Below are 18,478 nucleotides of genomic sequence, written 5' to 3'. Positions count from 1 at the left end.
AATCCAAACTTAAAATTTTAGTTCAGTTTGTTGTCACGATGTATGGAGGAGGTCAAGTACAACAGTGAGTGTCTGTAGCCATTTATAAAACACAGTGGAGGCTTCTGATTTTTTGAGCTGCATTTCAGCCAGTGGTTTTGGGGATCTTGTCAAAATTGATGAAATTATGAACTCAGAAAACCACCTGGAAAGTGTCTGATTGGTAGCAGCTTTATTTCTAAACATGACAGTGCATTCTTGTCATACTTAAAGAAATTCAAAAACTTATACTTTTAAGGCTATGATTAACATATTTACACATATTGTATTTCTTTGTGTATTTGCACATTTGAATAAATCTCTGGACCCATTTTCCTGGCAAAATCTAAAGAAATGAGTGGTGTCTCAAGGACTTTTGCTAAGCTACTAGCTAGCAGCTAGTAGCTTCTGTTTGAATACAGATATAACGATGGTACTAGTGCTCATCTCAGTTCTGCCAAGAGAGTCAATACACTGTAGAATGAAAATCTGGAAAATATTCAACAAAAACAGCAGGCTTGCAACTTTGCAAATAAGTAACTTTTCAGACTTTATGCTAAATCTGCAGAGGTAGCCTAGCAGTCCTCTCATCTCACTCCCTGCAAGGATGTAAATGTTTGAGATTAAGACTAACTCATTGTTTTGCATACAGTTTATTGGCCTTCTTTGTCATTGCAAAGGCTCACTGACTGAGAGCAGGCGTATGCGATTACAGACAGCATTAGAGCCATCAGTGCTGCAGTGCCAGTTTTTCAGAGCATTCATCATCTGAAAACTTCATGAATCAAAACAGTCAATATGAAATAGAACTAAGTAAAAAAAAAATAGAGAGGAAAAAAGGCAGACAAGAACAAACTTCAAAACTCCAAATCAAAGCGTGTGAAATGCAACGGAGAATAGCAGATCCTTACTGAGCCCGGGGCTGGGGTGGGAGGGGAGGATCAGTGGGTGGGGGTGGGGGGTGGTGTGCCTCCTTTTCTCAGAACACAGAGCCGAGGGGTGAGCCTTTGATGGCGGAGCGTGACATGAGCACATTTAGGATGGGGGTGCAGCAGCAGCAGCAGCAGCAGCGCGACAGCAGACACACTTTGCCAGAAGACCGAGCTCCACATCTGAGCGGTTCTGATCCATTTTGGCACTCGCTGACAGAAAATCTGTGTCAACATTGTGACTTTCATCAACTGTCCTGCTTTGACTGACCCACTGGAGCTGTTCCACTTGTTTTGAAAAGCTAGACTCGAGAACTGAAGGCTGTTAAGTTTTCGCTTCCCGGCGTTAAGCAAGAGTGCCACAGATTCAAATGCTGAATGTAGCCCGCTGTTGTTGATCCTTTAGTTAGCGAGTCAATGGCACAAACAGTCCACAGGGGTTTAAAGATGTTCAGGAGGGCCAGAGCAGGTTTCAGGGCCGAGCTTAGACTCCCACATCCTGTCCATTTCCACTCCCTCCCTTTAGAGTGTTTCTAAAAGCAGTCCTTGCATGGGTTTGTGTTCTTTGTTGATGCTTTTTTTCACATTTTTTCCCGTCCTTTGTAACTCCTGCTCCCTCTCTTTTTCTCTGGGGAGAGACTCTTTGGTACAAGAGATTAGAGCGGGTGCTGCCTAGCAACTGAATAAAAATGGCAGCTACAAAAGGGGTGCTCTCACTCTCCAACGTCTGACCTACATAATCCCAAGCCTCTGATCGTGCAACATAACAACATGATGAAAGGCCTGCTGTGATTTAGCCCTCAAACAAATACTTGCCATGGCTGACCCCCTTGCTCAAAGAGCCATCTCGCTTACTGCAGAACACCAAAGGGTGACTTCTGAAATCTTGACGGTGCCTAATTAGAAAGGAAGAAGAGGCTGCGAACGCTATTGGAAATGAGATGAATGTATTTGAGGAGATGGCAGCAGAGTGGCAAAGGAGATTAACAGTGATCACAGCAATGCTGTTGGCTTCAGAGAGCGAGAGCGAGCGGTGGAACCTCCCTCTGTTCACTGATTCATCTCTCCTTCAGCCACAGGCAGACGGAGCACAGGAATGAGTACAGAGGGATGAGAAAGCTTTACTTCTCTGTCTTCTGCTTATTGATCAAAGGACGTGAAAAAACAAAAAAATATATATTTAAAAAAAGATACAGCAAAAAGCTGGAAACTTTTTCTTCAAACTTTCACTTCCTGTAAAGTGCTCCTACTCCCATCCGTACCTCTTATGTTTTTATTTGTTCTGACCTACAGCGCTGTTTTCCCTGCACTTTTGACATCTTTAACTTAATTTGTCCCAAAGTAACTTCACAATTAGAACCATATCCTCTCGGTAATGCCACTTGCTCAAACCATCTTTTCTCTGTGGTGTCTTGAATATTTCAGATAGAGGTCCCGCTCTAGAGACCTGTGGCAAAACTGGCAGTTTTATAAACCAGGAGATCACGTACTGGTTCACTCTAGTAGAAGATCATAGGGTGAGTTAAAATACACCCTTTCAGAACAGCAACACGTTTGAGAATAATGATTGTAGCTCTCACTAATTCTATAACTCTGAACGTCACAAAGAGTGGATTTTACAAAACATTGTCATTTTTTCATCCCTGGACTTGGAACAACCTGAAGGTCCAATGTGGTCGGATTGGATATTAAGCACTAGGGAAACAATGGACTTGTAGTCTTGTTGCATTTGAAATGATTGCTTCACAGACGGAGACCAGGTCTGCGATCACTCAGTTGTCCTCCTCGAAGCCACTTGGATGCATCAGGAAGGTGATAAAAGATGAAGTCTGTGATCAGTTTGCGTTTGAATGGGGTTAAGTTGATAATAGCATGCCGTCTGTTTGTGATAATACAGCAGTGTGTCTGTAATAAATCACTGAAAATTGCAAATCTGATGTCTACATACATAGAAGATCCCAATAAACAGAAATTCACATGAACTACTTCAGCGTCCAACCAGAAACTTGCAGACCGGGAACAGACAATTCAGAAATCCTCCACAAATAACAACATAGTTAATGCAGGAATGGGCTTAAACAGTAGTCTTGGTAACCTTGCTTTCCTATGGGAGTAAAACCAGAAAACAACCAGTTGGCAACCAGTTGAACCGAGTTTCCTATTGCAAAGAGATGAGCTGCCATTGCACAGACTAACTCCAATTGATTCCAATGTGTTGCCAGTCTCTCTTAATTTATAATTTAGATATGCTGTAGTTATCTGAGTGACTGCAGTCACTCCCGGATGGACTGTGATTGGCTGCAGAAGAGTTCTCTCCTAGAGGTTGTGGCTGTTCATTGGTTTCCAGGTGTCTGAAAGGTGCAGTCACTTCCTGTTTCTTGTGCACTCTTTAGTGTCAGTGGATGACGCTAAAGAGTGAAGTAAGGGCATTATTAATTATGATTTCAATACAACAATAGTCACCCATTTTTACTTTTTTCCTTACCGTGAGCTTTCCTCACTCACTGCTCCTTATTATATTTAACTCCTCTTATATCTCGGAGCGAGTCGACACTCCTTGTTAAGGTCCTGAAACAAAACTTTAGCTTCTTTCTGTAATTTTGCCATCTCAACAACGCCACAAACGTGTGCACCTGCTTGCAAGCCGTGCTGCAGATTGTTGCTGTGCCTTCGTGCTCTTCATTGAAGTTTTAAATGTTGATTTGAGTCCCTTTTGGACGATGTTTAATTCATAGTTCATTCAGATTTTAATTCAAAGGAACACTTCCTCCTGTTCGTGTCTCTACCCTCGTTAGATGAAGATGAAAGGATGAAGACTGAAGGTACGTGTCCTTGAGCTCACATCAAGCACAGTTACAGCTGAGACTGCGATCCACAGAGTAATAAATATCAGGTCAGTGTGATATGGATATTTAATATCTGACTTGTTAAAACTGACCAAACCTTCTAGGTAATGGATAATATTTTAAATACAAACTGACTTTCTTTCCTTTACTGAAGTGAGGCAGATGGGCCTTTTTCCCCCAGACAGCAGCACTGAAAATATTGACGTGAACTTGGACGAGCAACAGCTGGACTTTATCCTTAAAAATATCTCTCAAACAACACAGAGAGGTAACTGGAGATGGACTTTCAGTACCTGTATACAAACCTCCAACAGATGTATGTATGACACAGTAATTTTGAATGGTGAAAACACCTTTAAGCATTCCCTCTGTGCTACATTTGAGGTTCTTAAACAATAAGAAACCCTCTGCAAAACGGCTTTTCATCTCTCAGTCTGCCTGCTTTCATTAAACCGGCTGGAAAACTTCAGCCCCTCAATCTCTTCCTCTGCCACTTGACACTGAAATCCTCATTTTAGACAAAAAGTCACCATCAAACTTGCCTCAGAGGTCGCCGCGCGGGCCGTCATATCAGCATGCACGCGCGGTCGCGTTGTGTGGTTTTTGTGCGTGTACTGGGCGTCTGATTGGAGTCCGGTTGCGAGGACTGGTGAGCTGTGTGAACTTTGGTGCTCTCTGACTGCCGCATTTTCATGGAAAGCATCTCTTTGGGGGCCTGCAGGTTTTCAATGCGCTCATTTACACATCAAAACAGCACAGGAAAGGGATAGTGCTCAAGGGGGGTGAGGGGCTGCAGAAGGGAGGGAGGGCAGGGTAATGAAGGATGCTTTATTTTCTCTTTTTACCCTCAGGGTTGGGCAGGGGTTTTAAGTCTATGAGGGAGGCGTACTGATGCCATAATGATCGCCTTTAATCAGACCCATGACCAGATGGAGGGATTTCTCCTCAGCAGACAAAAACACAGTGTCAGCAGCTAAAGCGGGATAACCGCTGAGGTGTTTTTACGCCTTTTAGTCGAAAACAAATTGTACAAATCCCGGATAAACAGAATCAATAAATACTCTATAAAGCTCCCAGCGCACACAATGAAATTTCCCTGAGAAACCTATAAGGGAAAAGTGTTGCCTTTTCTGGGAGTAGCCTCACTCTTGGCCCAGACAAACTTGGTGCTCAGTGCGACTGACTCTGACACTATTTAACCTCCTGAGCCAGAGGAGAAGAAAAACAGCGCCGAGCCTCAGCCAAACTAAATCTTTCGAGCGAGACCGGGCTTACTTACTCCTGAAATTGGACATTACTGGAGATGGGGTGGGGTCTTCTTCAAAACAAGCCTGCTGCTGATTGGCTGGCGCTCCTCCAGCCCCGCAGACCTCAGGTGTGTGCGCGTTTGTATGCGTGTGTGAAGGCAAGGTGTTCCCGGCAGCCACATATCTGGCGCCAAAAGAACCACAGCTCAAACAAACTGTTTTTGGAATGAACCTTTCTTTCGTTCGTGCCTCTATCTGAAGCGCTGTGCTGTGTGATTCCTTTCCTCTGTGAAAGAAAAGAGCTAAAAATAGCTCTCAGTGACCTGGAAATGCAGCGATAGACTTCATACTTGTGGAAAAGAAACACATTAAAGACATCCTGTAGCTGTTGCTGACCCCACTTTTTTATTTTTAAAAAAGAGGCTTTTTATTCAGCACTACATGGAAAAATATATTTTTAAAAAAAGCTCAAGAGGGGCTTAACCCTCTGCAGCTCCTATCTAATCAGAGCAGCTCAGCGCAGGTGGGACAAGCTGGTTTGTGTCTCACACGGCAAGTGTTTGGCCTCTCTGGGTCATGTCACTGGAGTGTAAACTGGGGAGGAAGCACGCGCCCCCGTTCAGTCGCTCGTGAACTGGAACATGTGGCCTAAAAACACCACCAGCCGAGCCTCGGGCCGCGAGGGCTCTCCAAGCAAAACAGCTCTTTTTAATAGTTAAATGTGATCCACACAGTGTCAGAGTCCAGGACTCGCAGCGCTCGCCTGCCAAAACCGTGGACAACGTCTACAATGGCTGAGCAATGAAAACAAAAGAGGGGAGGATATTGGTAGTTAACCCACATCTTCTTCCAACGAAGGAAGGAATAAGTAATTTAAGTTAACTCATGCGTTGCACAAACCCACGACAACACCACCACGCCAAGTGGAAATGTGGTTAATTTACTGCAGAGACACAAAGTGCCTTTGATTTTAAAAATGCTGCGCGTGTCATAACTGAGCGGTGGAACAAGCTGTATTACATCCTTAATGACTCGGCTGAAATTCAAGCGGTGGAGAAAAAAAAATGCAAACGACACAACTTTTAGATGTGCAGAGATGGTCAGCGAGCTCACCCCTGCTTCACCCAGCTCACATCCCGGTAACGTTCCTGGTCATCCCACTTTTACCAAACTATCACTCCCACAAGCTGCTCCTGCTGCTGCTGCTGGTGATTGTGGTGACACAGCACACAATTACACACAAACATAATAAACTCCACCGCTGTCAAACACTAATTTCCACACAACTTGCTGTGTGTGTGTGTGTGTGTGTGTGGTTGCAGTTTACGTTGGTGCTTACACTGTTAAAGTCCAGTAATGTAAAAGCTATTTATTTTCACTTTTTTATGGACCGTGTGAGGAGATGGTAGCGCTCATGCACAGTTAAAATCAGGTTTATTACTGAAAAGTTAGCTGCAGAGGACCAACTTAGAGTATTTGTTCAATGAAAAATAATGCTATGCATACCTTCTCTCTGAATCAGCCAGCGATCATTTATACCTCGTGTCAGTTTCTGAGAGCACGTCGTTGCTTTAGCCAAACAAAATGCACTGCTTAGCGGAATTCCTTAATTCATATCACAAGCTCAGGCTCCAAGAGACACAAGCCGCATATAAACTCGAATATTAAGTTAATAATCCATCTACTCGATGAGCAACCACAGTTTTGGCCGCGTGCGCTAAGCTTCAATCTGTCAGTGAAACCATGCAATAAGGCTGAAATCCACTTCAGGTCTGTCCTCTCACATCAAAGTGCCGAGTGTTTGCACGGGGATCAAATAGAGCAGCGAGAGGGCAACAACAGCGATTCGGCGGAAGGATTAAAACAGCTATTAATTAAATATATTCCTCTGATGATGCAAACATTAATACTTGCCACGGTTTGTCACTCTATTCATCAGCAATTCTCTTTGAGGATTATTGTCGGGGACGCCTCTGGGATGTAGCCTGCGCTTTGGAAGACAACACACGCGGCAGCAGTCCTGCTGTAAAAAAAAAAAATCCCTGAAGAAGAAAAGCTACGAAATCTATTCAAACAATCATTTGTGGCCACGGAAACTTATTAAAGGTTGCTGAAACTGTTAAACGGTCATCAAAACAACAAGAAGGCAAGAAAGTTGAGGATGAGTTCCGCAAATTTATTATCCTTCAAAAGGCCAGAACCAGAGGTCTTAGAAAAGGCACTTGATTTCCCACGACCTTTTTAATAAATGTATCTAAACAACAAATCCTGTAAGAGCCAAGGTGAACTTTAAATTAAATATATTGACAATAAATAACACATTTATACACATTTATACAGTTCATCATGCCACTTTCAGGGAGGAGAATACGCTAATATTTCCCAACATACCTCCCCTACGAGTCTCTTTTTCCCTCTCTTTGCAACACCGGGCATGTCTACTGCACAGAACACTATGAACAGGAAACATATGGATAGCAATACTGAACATTTTTCCCTTTATGCACTGAATACTGTTTATAGTTTCTCATGGTGTAGCTTTGTGTCCCTTAGCAGCAGCACAGAAGTAAGTGACAGTTCAATTCAATGCCTCATCTTCATATTAAGTCTTTTAGCAGCTCCTTACACAGGGCAAAGGTGTGTGAGTGTGTGTGTGCTCAATCTCAGACGTGTGTGGGGTTGTCTGAGTGCAGGTCAGTCTTGGCCATGTGCAGAACCACAGCAGGAGATTTGTAGTGGCAGTGTGTGCTGCCGCAGCTGACACCGCTGCAGGGTTTCCTACTACTAGTCCTGTCTGCCAGCTTCCTGCTGCACAGGCCCTGCCAGGTCTGCAGGGTCTTGGAGCTCCAAACCCACACCCCGCTGGTGATACCGACCACCAGCGACATGAAGATCTTCAGCATGAACACGGCCACTGTGGGCACGGACGTCTGAAGCGAGCAGTCGCTGCCGGGTCCGTTGAAAGATCCGCACTTCATCTGCAGCCCCCTCAGCTTCCAGTAGTCCATGTTGAGCCTCTCGTAGAAGTAGCAGACTATGACGCAGGTAGCCGGCACGGTGTAGAGGATGGAGTAGATGCCGATTTTCACCATGAGCTTCTCCAGCTTCTCCGTGTTGGTGCCCTCGGTTTTCATCACTTTCCGGATGTGGAAGAGCGCCACAAAGCCCGTGAGAATAAAGGAGGTGCCGATGATGAGGTAACATGACAGAGGGATCAGGACGAAGCCCGTGAGGGCGCCCGAGTCCATGCTTCCTACGTAGCACAGCCCTGTCAGCTCGTCTCCAGCCACCTTCCTCATAGTGAGGATGACGATAGTTTTGAGAGCAGGGATCCCCCAAGCAGCCATGTGGAAGTAGTTGCTGTGAGCTTCGATAGCCTCGTGGCCCCACTTCTTCCCTGCAGCCAGGAACCAGGTGAGGGTGAGGATGACCCACCAGATAGACGAGGCCATGCCAAAGTAGTAGAGGATGAGGAAGACGATGGTGCAGCCGGTGGACTCCAGCCCCTCTTGGATGATGTACAGCTCGCCGTGTTCACGGTCGCAGGCGATGTTCTCGGGCCCAGCCACTGAGCGGATGATGAAGGCCACGGAGTAGACGTTGTAACACATGGAGAGGAAGATAATGGGTCGCTCTGGGTACTGGAAGCGGTGAGGCTCCAGGAGGAAGGTCAGGACGGTGAAAGCGGTGGAGACGAAGCACAGGATGGACCACACAGTCATCCAAATGAAAGCAAAGTCTTTGTCCTGCCTAGACCAGAAGACATCCACAGCAGGGGAACAGCGTGGAGCGCAAGACTGGCTCTTCTCCACAAACTGGAACTTGTCTGGGTTCTCGCAGGAACCCACGCTGCCCGGAGAGCGGTTGTTGCCCGTGCCCGGCTGCCTGGGGCGAGGGGGCACTGGAAGCATGCCCTCCCCTTTCTTCCCCTCCGTCCTGGTTTCGTTCTCCGGGGCTTCCATGCACAGAGCGTTGGGGTCATTCCTGGTAGGCAGCTTTTCGCAATTAAGTGACTCCGGCCAGGTGTAGCTGAACTTCTTCATGACGGGAGCACACTTCTCCTTGGCCTGCTCGCACATGGGTCTGCATGCGGGGATGGAGGTGGACACTTTGTCCGTGCACATGGGGGCGAAGAGGGAGCAGAGGAAGAAGCGGAGGTGCACATGGCAGCCGTAATGCACCAGGGGGGCAAACTCTTGCAGTTTGATGGCAGCCTCCTTCTGGTCGTCGTGGGCCATGAAGTTGGGCATCCGGGTCAGGTTGTAGCCGATCCCCTGGCACATGGGGATCGTGATGAGCTCGCACTTGGCCGGTCTGCCACGCTCCAGGTCGTAGGAGCCAATCTCAAAGCTGGAACCCGAAATCACCAGCAGACACCACAAAAAAATCACCACCTTCAGCGGACAGCCGTCCATACTCATCGTTTCGGCCAAAAAGAAAAAAAAAGAAAAAAAAAAGGGGTCTGTCTTTCAGAAGACACACGGGGTCGGGTAGAGAGGATCCCCGCTATTTCCCCATGTCGAGGGCAGGTCGAAATTCAGCCAGCTCTCCGTTAGAAAACCTCCCCAGCTGCACTCGGAGCGGCTCGCTGTTATTATTTAGTCCTGAATTAAAGCGGTTACTCCCACAGTCTGCCGAGATAAAGGTCCGTGACTAAAACGTGACAGTCGGAAACTTCGATACACGATTGAGGAACGAAAACAAAAACCGTAAAATCAAACGCCGGGGAGCTGAGCGTAAATCCTCAAAGTGGACCGAGCGAAGAGAAAAAGAGAGGCAGCGATCACAGCGGCTGTTTGAGCTGCTGTGAGGCTGTTTGTCGGCTCCAGCTCTTCCTCCTCCGCTTTCAACTCGACACTGAAGTTTGAAAGCCGCTCAGTGGGACTTCACTGAGGGAGAGACGGAGAAGAGGAGGAGGAGGGTGGGCGCTCCGTGACGCTCACATTTCAGCCCGAGCACTACACAAGGAAAATTATCAGACAGATGCTGGAGGATGGTCAAATACCTCTGACATTTCTGCCCTGAATAGTATGCCTACCCTTTCAGGCGCTTTGCCTGGAGGGTGGGGGGAAGCTGCAATGTCACGACGAATATAGTCGTTTGCACACTCGAGTAAAAAACAAAATTATCGATGTGACAGAAAAGCTGCTGCACTTATTTGGCAACTTTTCACATAAAACACGACGTAGGGCAGCAGTTAAAAAGGCAAAAAATCTCACTCAACAACAGCTATAATAATAAAAACTTACATGCAAGTAATGAGGATACCATGGATTTCTTTTTTTTTTTTTTACAGCAGGCTATTCTACATGTTTGCAGTGCGAAAATACATAAAAGGTATTCATGCATTTGGTCATTCATTAGTAAAGTGCCAAGTAAACCTGCAGAGGCTCCCTTACCTGGGACTAGAAGTGCTGCTGTGTTGCCCAGCTTGTAGAATAATTAAATGCAGCATTTAACACATTTAATATAACAGGAAAGTGGTTCACAGAGCAGATAGTTCTGCGCCATTCTGCAAATTTTGGTGTTGATCGATACCAAATTAATACAGGGTCAATATTTCGCAGACCAGTATCGATACGTTTTACTTATAGAGGCAGCTTATGTAGGGGAACAGCAGTGCGTCATGACGTATGAGATCAATTTGAAAATTCTGATCATATTTTAATAATCACCAAATCACAGCTTTCAGCTTTTCATGTATTTTGAAACCTTTTTGTAGACCCTGAATGTAAACACAAAAAAGTTAAGACATTTTTCATAGCACATGTTTGGGGTATATTTTTCACTCCCAAAAATATAATTAACTCAACAAAAATCATTGGCCTAAATACTGAGGATCAGATGGTATGATACTAGTGATATCTGGATAGATCCGCCCAGCTTTAGTACCAGGTTTAGACAAAGGAAGCTTCAGGATTTGGTAAAAGCTAAGGTCTGTCTTTTCTAGAAGTATCACATTTACAGCAGATACTTTCAAGCAGTTGGTTAGTATTAAATATTAGTTACAAACTAGCATTCCAATGAGGACGTGAAGTCATATAAAATGCAGACCATACAGTCGGATATGAAAACAAGGGGAGCTGGAATGGTGGTTATGTGTTAATAAGTAATTTTGAGGACTCCATAAAAATGACATATGTGAGGCAGGAACGTTCCCCCTCTGGATCCCTAATAAGGAACCTGCTACTACTGCTCCTTAGAGTTTATTTTTCTCCAGCGGAGTTGTAGAAAATAACCCGCTCCTATGGTAAAGTGATAGTCCCAGTGGCGTTTCACTGTTGCTGACTCACAAATTACTCTGTCACCATTTCTGCTAATGTGTTCATGCAATATAATGTGAAACTTTATTAAGCTCTGCGGGCCAGTTTCTATAAAAGCAAAGCAGTTCTGCAGCTGTTTTTTTTTTCTTTCCTTTTTCTTGCTGCCTTGCTAAAAGATACTTCAGAAGAGGCAGGTGCTTGTATGCAGACCAGTTGAAGGATCTATAAAAACACAAGACCCATGCATACCCAGAATACATAAACAGGATGATTTCACGGGCATGATGAGACGAGACAAAGCGGTGCACAGAATCAGGCATAACAGGCAATAAACGAATGCAGTGGTGGTCGTGCAGAGCAGGCTATTGTTTCCATCTAGTGGCTGAATGGGAAGAGCCTGCAGCTCCACAGCTGTCGCTCTGAGCATTTGATCTTTTCTCAAACAGGGCTGGAACTCAAGGATTTTGGCCCCTCGCCCTGCGGGACTGAATGGGTTGTCAACTGCATACTGTCTCTATTAGCCCCTGTATTAAAAGTCTGTCTGCTGCAGCGAGATGCGTTCATGCCTCGTCCTGCCCCTTTCTGAAGGGTTAACATTCAGGGCACTGCACAGCAGGTTAAATACATTGAAAAATTAGAAAGATGCCATGGAAGTTCATGGAGCGTTCTTATTTGCTTCAGTAGAGCTGATAAGAGTTATATGAAATACCACTCCCATATCTAATGTTAAATAAAGGGTTACCAGCAGCAGCAGCAGCTGGTAGCTAAGCAGCATGATAAAATAAAAAACTTTTTTTTGCTTGAGTTATATTTATGTATTTATTTATTTATTTATTTTATTTAGGACAGTGCATGTTAATGAACATAAATATAAAAAAAAATTACATGAATGTAAACATACCAGATTATAGCCAAGGGCTATAAAACTGAAAAGCAAACCACGCTTGGTTAGGCCAAAACAAAATCTGCAGCTGCTAGCTTTGCTTAAAACTCATATGTGCAGCTCGATTTCAGTAGTTAAAATGTTTTAAAATCATAACCAAGAGGCAAACTTATAGGCTGAAAAATGAAGACAACCCAGAAGCACCAAAAAAATGCCATTTATTCAAAATGTGTGCAGTGCAACCCTTACAGTTTACTAATGCAGGACCCTCTCATATGAACATGGTTACTTCCAGCCATCGTTTACAAGCTGAGCTTTAGCCACTACAGGTCAGACGGATATAATCTTTGATGTAAACAATAAACCAGAATGTCAGTGAGTTAGCAGCTCATCCAGCCCACGATCCTTCACAGTTCACCTGCCACGGGCTACAAATGAAAATTAGCTCATGGGTCTAAATCTGGCATTGTTACACGGTGTATTAAAGTGCTCATGTGAATTAATATGCATCGTCCCTTTCAGATAAACATAAATATAAACACAAGGTACTGTATTTCATGAGATGCAGGAAGAAAGTGATAAGTTTTCTTGTCATCGGGTGGCTGTATTGCACAGAATAATTAGACTTAAACTCCTTTGAGAAGTTGAGGAGACACAAAAAAATTCATATCTAAGACAGAATAACCTCATTTATTACCAAATCAAAGTGTCTGAGTTCAAGCGTATTTAGGAATATTTATATTATTATATATTTCCACAGTGGCCATAAATCATCTGCTATAATTAACTTTAACCTGTAGTTTTTCAACTCTTGATGATCTGGTTTCTTATTATAATACCAAACATCAAAACCTTCTTAATACATTCGCTCCACTCAAACGCAGATCTGTCTCCTTTTCTCAGCACCTTGGTTTACATCCACCTTGCGCCTTCTCAAAGCTAAGGGGCGCCAACTGGAACGCCTCTTTAAGAAAACTGGACTAACCATACACAAAGAAATGTATAATAATCACATTTTGTTTTACAAGAACTGTATTGACTCAGCCAAATCTGCATAATATTCTTGTTTAATCTATTCTAGTGCATGTAAAGTTTCTTTTCTTGTTTAACAACATTACTTGGCCTCTGGACTCTTTTCCTTCTCATATGTATGTGCTGACTTTTGTAACTCTCTCATGTCCTTCTTCACAATCAAAATTTCTAATATTCACCAGAAACCTAATTCTGCAGGAGCGGAAGTCTTTGAAGCTGACTTCCTGCTCCACTCTTTGTTTACCATTTGTCATTTTCGAGTTTCACTCTCCCCTCAGTATCTGATGTATCAATAATGGTTCAAAAGTCTAAATTAAAGCCTATCTTACCTCACTGGTCCCCCTTATTACCACCATTAGTCACTCTTCCCTCAGTACTGACGTTATTGAGAACTACTTCCGTTACTCACATTGTTAAAAACCTGGTACAGATCTCCATAATTTCAGTAACCTTTGACCACAGCACAGAAACAGCATTATTAAAAATCACCAGCTGATGGCAGCTGACGCTGGTTCTCTCACCATCCTCATCCTTCTTGATCTGAGCTATCCTTCTGAAAAAACTTGCATCCATCGGTATTAATCATAACTCCCTTGCCTGGTTCACCTCATATCTCTTGGATCACACTCAGTTCATTTTCTGTTTCTGCTGGTGTGCCCCAGGGTTCAGTATTGGGGCCTCTTTTATTCATTATTTACATGCTTCCACTCAGTCACATATTTCGGAAATACAATATTAATTTTCACCGTTATGTGGATGACACTCACTTGTATATTTCTTCCAAACCCAATTTCACCCTTCCACCCATCTCCCCTTGTGACTGTCTCATGGAGGTTAAATAATGGTTCTCCTTCAATTTTCTCAAACTCAATATTAATAAAACTGAAGTTCTTGCACAGATTTCACTCTAACCGAATCCCACGCATTTTCCATTAATATTGACAAACCCATCTTTCCCTCCCCTCAGGCTAAGATTTTGAGTGTCATCCTCAACATTTCTTTATCATTTCAGTCTCTTATTAATCACATCACCTGATCCGCCTACTTCCACTTATGCATTATCAATTCCTCACCCCCCATGCTGTAACTATACTTCTCACTTCTAGGATTGATTATTGTAATTCTCTTCTCTTTGGTCTCCTAACAAGTCCCTTTACAAACTCCTCCAGAATTCTGCAGCCTGGATCATAACTCGCACCCCTTTTCTTCAGCAGCTTCACTGGCTACCCGTAGATTCTAAAATCACTTTCAAAATCTTGTTTCTCACTTCCAAATGTATCCATAACCTTGCCCCTCCCTACTTGTGTTATTTACTCCACATTACTACTCCCTCTCGTTCCAGGTCACCTTATTGTTCCCTCTGCCCGTCTCACAACTATAGAGAATTCACTTTCTCCTGATATCAGAAATACTTGCTCTATTCCCTTATTCAAGTCAAAACTCAAAACCCATCTTTTAAAACATGGACTCTAATTGTTTTCTAATGCTGTTTTTTTAAAAAAAAATCATTTTTTCTGTGATCCTGGCTTTTAGAAAGGTGCCAACAAATAAAATGTATTATTATATCATTATTATTAAAAATAAAGAATATTTATGTATAATATATGAGAATCAGCATGTCATGGCACTGACCGTATTACTGATATCAGCATAATGGTTGATAAGCAGGCCCAAATCACACCTTCATAAAGCAGGAGGACCACTTACTCCATCATCACCACCAGTAAGATGATGTTCATCACCATCTGCATGTAGCAACAAGTATGGTGATTTTAATCCAATAATAATACTGTTCAGTACATCAGGAGCGAAGATTAGATGAATCTGTAAGTAGAGTGCGTTAAAGTCATGCTTTAAAATGGAAATGTGGCCATAAAAAACGCAAATGTGATCTTGAGCAGAATTTGAATGAAGACCTTTAAGGTGAACACTTGTGTGCAAGTTTCAGTAAAATTGGAGCAAAACTCCAAGACGAGCTTCGATTTTTGTGAACCTCTCTATGTCATGAACTCATCGGTCCTTCAAGCTGGATAAGCTAAAAATAACTTTAGTAGGCTTAACTTTACTAACTCAGTTTTGGTGAGTCGTATTTTATAAGTATCCTGGACTACTCGGACTAATACCAATACCAATACAGATACTTAAATACACAAACTATAACCCCCGTCCCCCGAATCATAGCTGTTATACTTTTAAAACGTTTCTCTTTATCCAGCTTTAGAGCTGAAGTACTGCTTCTGTTTTTTCCTGTCTCATGCCTGCTAAGGGAGTGACTTCAGGCCTCTCTGAACAGTAAAGCAAATTTTCCCCAGTTTCAAACTATTTCTTTAAGATAACTGCAAAGCCTGATATTTTCATCTTGTCCAGTGAAGTGTGAAAATCAAACACTGCACTTTGTAGTATCAGACGTATTTTACCTTTGCTATATGAAAGGAAATTTACTCCTGTGCTTCTATTTGACAAATCGGGCTAGAAGACGGTTTTATCAGATCTGGCTTCAGGTAGGAAAAAAAGGCTCCGACTTTAAATTAAGCCTGATCGAGCAGGGGAGGAAATGCATTCCAGACTCCGAGATGATATCTTATTGTACGTCAGCACCCAGACCTCGGTGTATCAAAAAGAGAAGCTTTGACTGAAGTTCCATTACCACTCTCCACTTTAACGTTTTTTAAGTTCACACTTCAAAGACAGTGGGTCATCGGAGAGGGCCAGACTGAAGGCTGAGTATGCCCCCTGAAGGCTTCAGTTTATTGTTGGAGAGATTTCTCTCTGTAAGCTAAGCAACACATATCAGGATGCATTAGCAGGTCTATGCAAGGCACAAGGCCTCTCACGGTGGGAGCGCTGGTGGATCACGGTTAGAGTGGAGCAGTAGCCTGGATGATAGTTACTTGGCCCTCAGTCTGCATCAATCAGGATTGACCTTTTTAAAACAAATAAGGAGTCGTTCAACATTTTAAATGAGACGATTGATGATGCTCTCATGTATAACTTAGTTTAGCAAATGCAAACTAGATGTAAGATATCAAACAAATGCGAGCATTGCTGTAGGGAGTTTTAGAGGAGCTGTTAGGTGGATTTTTGATTCATATCGGTTGTTTGTCTGAAATAACCCACATAAGGGTTCCTGAAGTAAAGTGAAAGCTCTTTCAGAGACTGAAAAACTCAAGCTTTTAAGTTTGGGTTCATTCCCTGGTTAGAGCCAGACAAAAGAATAGCAACTGCTTGGTATGGTCCCCTCACATAAGTAATTAAGTAAGTAAAATACAAAAACACCTTTCAAGACAAGGATCACAAAGTGGTTCATAACAAAAAACAGAGAATAACAAAAGTTAACTAAATGCAAGTTACATAGAAAGCAGTACGCACTACATTGACTGTTGGTTTGAGCATGAAATAGCCCAAAACTTGTGTTGTGCTCTACCCATAATGTCTTTTTTTGTTGCACCTTTTCACAGCTTTAGTGGCCAGTCCAGGCTGTCCTAAAAACGTCTGTTAAGTCTTCAGTTAATCCAAAATACTGCAGCAAGAGTTCTGACAGGGACTAGAAAGAGAGAGCATATTTCTCCCATACGTTGGCTTCCCTTCATTGGCTGCCTGTTAAATCCAGAATAAAATTTGAATTCCACTTTGTATTTGGGAGACAGACACTATGTCTACTTTTAAGATTGCAATCAAAACTTTCCTTTTTGATAAAGCACATATTTAGGGCTCGATCACATGACCCTGAATCCTCCCTTAGTTACGCTGCAATACTCCTAGGCTGCTGGGGTCTTCCCATGACACACTGCTTCTTGTTCACACACCTTTTTCACTCCACTCTATGTGTTTATACACCGATCTCTGTTCAGTCATCTCTGGTTCTCTTCCACAGTGTTTCTTTTATCATGTTTCCCACCCCTCACCCCCACGTCGCAGCAGATGGCTCCAGGTTTTTTCCTATTAAAAGAGAGTTTTTCCTTCCCACTGTCGCCAAGTGCTTGCTCTGATTGTTGGGGTTTTCGCTATTTTATTATTGTATTTATCTTACCATATAAAGTGCCTTCAGGCAAATGAGTATTTACCTGTCAGATCACCAGTTGTCTGTTAATTTCCCATGGTGAAAACCAGAAACCTCCAGCAACCACTCGCTAACCTGTCAGGTGAGGACTAACAGGTGAGAAATTTCCTCAGAAAGTCCTCGTAACATCTTGTCCACGTAACATCTTGAACACACGGCCTTTGGGTTGGTTTCTAGGCATGTTAGTTTTGGATTTTCTGCTTTAACCAAGGTGCTATCCTAACCGACCATATTTGTAGGCTTTATGCTAGGCTAAGCTAGCTAGCTCAAGCTCTGTGTTTAACACAGAAAAATCCAGAAACTGATATTAATCTTCTCATTAAGAAAGTGCATTTCCTAAACTGCCTATTTGGAATGAACCACATCTTTAAATAAAACAATGCTGCAGCTAGCCTGTCTCTCAAAAGGCTGATTAATGGTTTCTGTGACTGTGTGGTCATTTACTATTATATCTCAGGACATCACTGAGCCAGAAATAGCTGCTTGGTGAACGGATGTCGCTTTATTTTTACTACAGAGTGCTATTAATCTTCTCAGCTAACTCCTGGCACAAATAAGCCGAGTGTGATGCAACTTACTGGGTTAATTTGCAAATTAACAAATGGGTCCTCTGAGTTTGGCTGTTGCACCTCCTTGGTATTCCTGCTGCGACTTGCATAAAGAATAAATGGCACTGTGCCGCTGATTAGCTTTGGAGCCACACGGTCTGACCACACTGCTGCTGTGTGTCCCGGGCCCTACAATAGGATACTATTGTGCTTTCTTTGTATGTTTTTATTTCTTTTAATCATGTTATTCCTTCCTGACCTGAACAGAAGACGGGAATAGAGTCGGAATGTGTGCAACTGAGTATTTTGATTTGGGCATTTTCTGGCTTGCGGCTGATTTGTTTTAAGAAGGTCAATGCTATTTACTTTGCTATTTGGTGGAAATGGGTATACGCTATTTATACCCCCCTTTGCCTGCTCATAATACTGCCGTATGTCAAGTCTCTGTATGTCTTTGTAATAACAAGCCTCCACAAAGAACCCCCATCTTTTATTTCACGCATTCATCAGGCGATCCGCTGGAGTGTGGGCCTTGTAATTACTACTTCTCACTTATTGGTTATCATATATCAGGCACAAAGCTATAAACAACCTGTGGAGAACAATGGGAGAGCCTTGCCACAGCCCAGCATGACATTACTATCCCAGAGAC

The 18,478-nt window shown here is 43.1% G+C and overlaps 1 protein-coding gene across 1 annotated transcript; it reads right to left on the bottom strand.

The window, feature by feature from the left end:
* Positions 1-7,195: 7,195 nt before the first annotated feature.
* On the bottom strand, positions 7,196-10,033 carry fzd9b (frizzled class receptor 9b). Its single transcript, XM_005933150.3, has one exon. It carries the CDS (start codon positions 9,459-9,461, stop codon positions 7,704-7,706), a length of 1,758 nt encoding a protein of 585 aa, XP_005933212.1. The 5' UTR covers positions 9,462-10,033; the 3' UTR covers positions 7,196-7,703.
* Between the last annotated feature and the right edge of the window lie 8,445 nt (positions 10,034-18,478).

Source organism: Haplochromis burtoni, unplaced genomic scaffold (assembly GCF_018398535.1).
Source record: "Haplochromis burtoni strain Fernald_Lab_line unplaced genomic scaffold, NCSU_Asbu1 Contig_160, whole genome shotgun sequence".
NCBI classification, from domain to species: domain Eukaryota; kingdom Metazoa; phylum Chordata; class Actinopteri; order Cichliformes; family Cichlidae; genus Haplochromis; species Haplochromis burtoni.
Note: the sequence above shows the minus strand (reverse complement) of the source record. Positions and strands in the feature narration are given on the sequence as shown.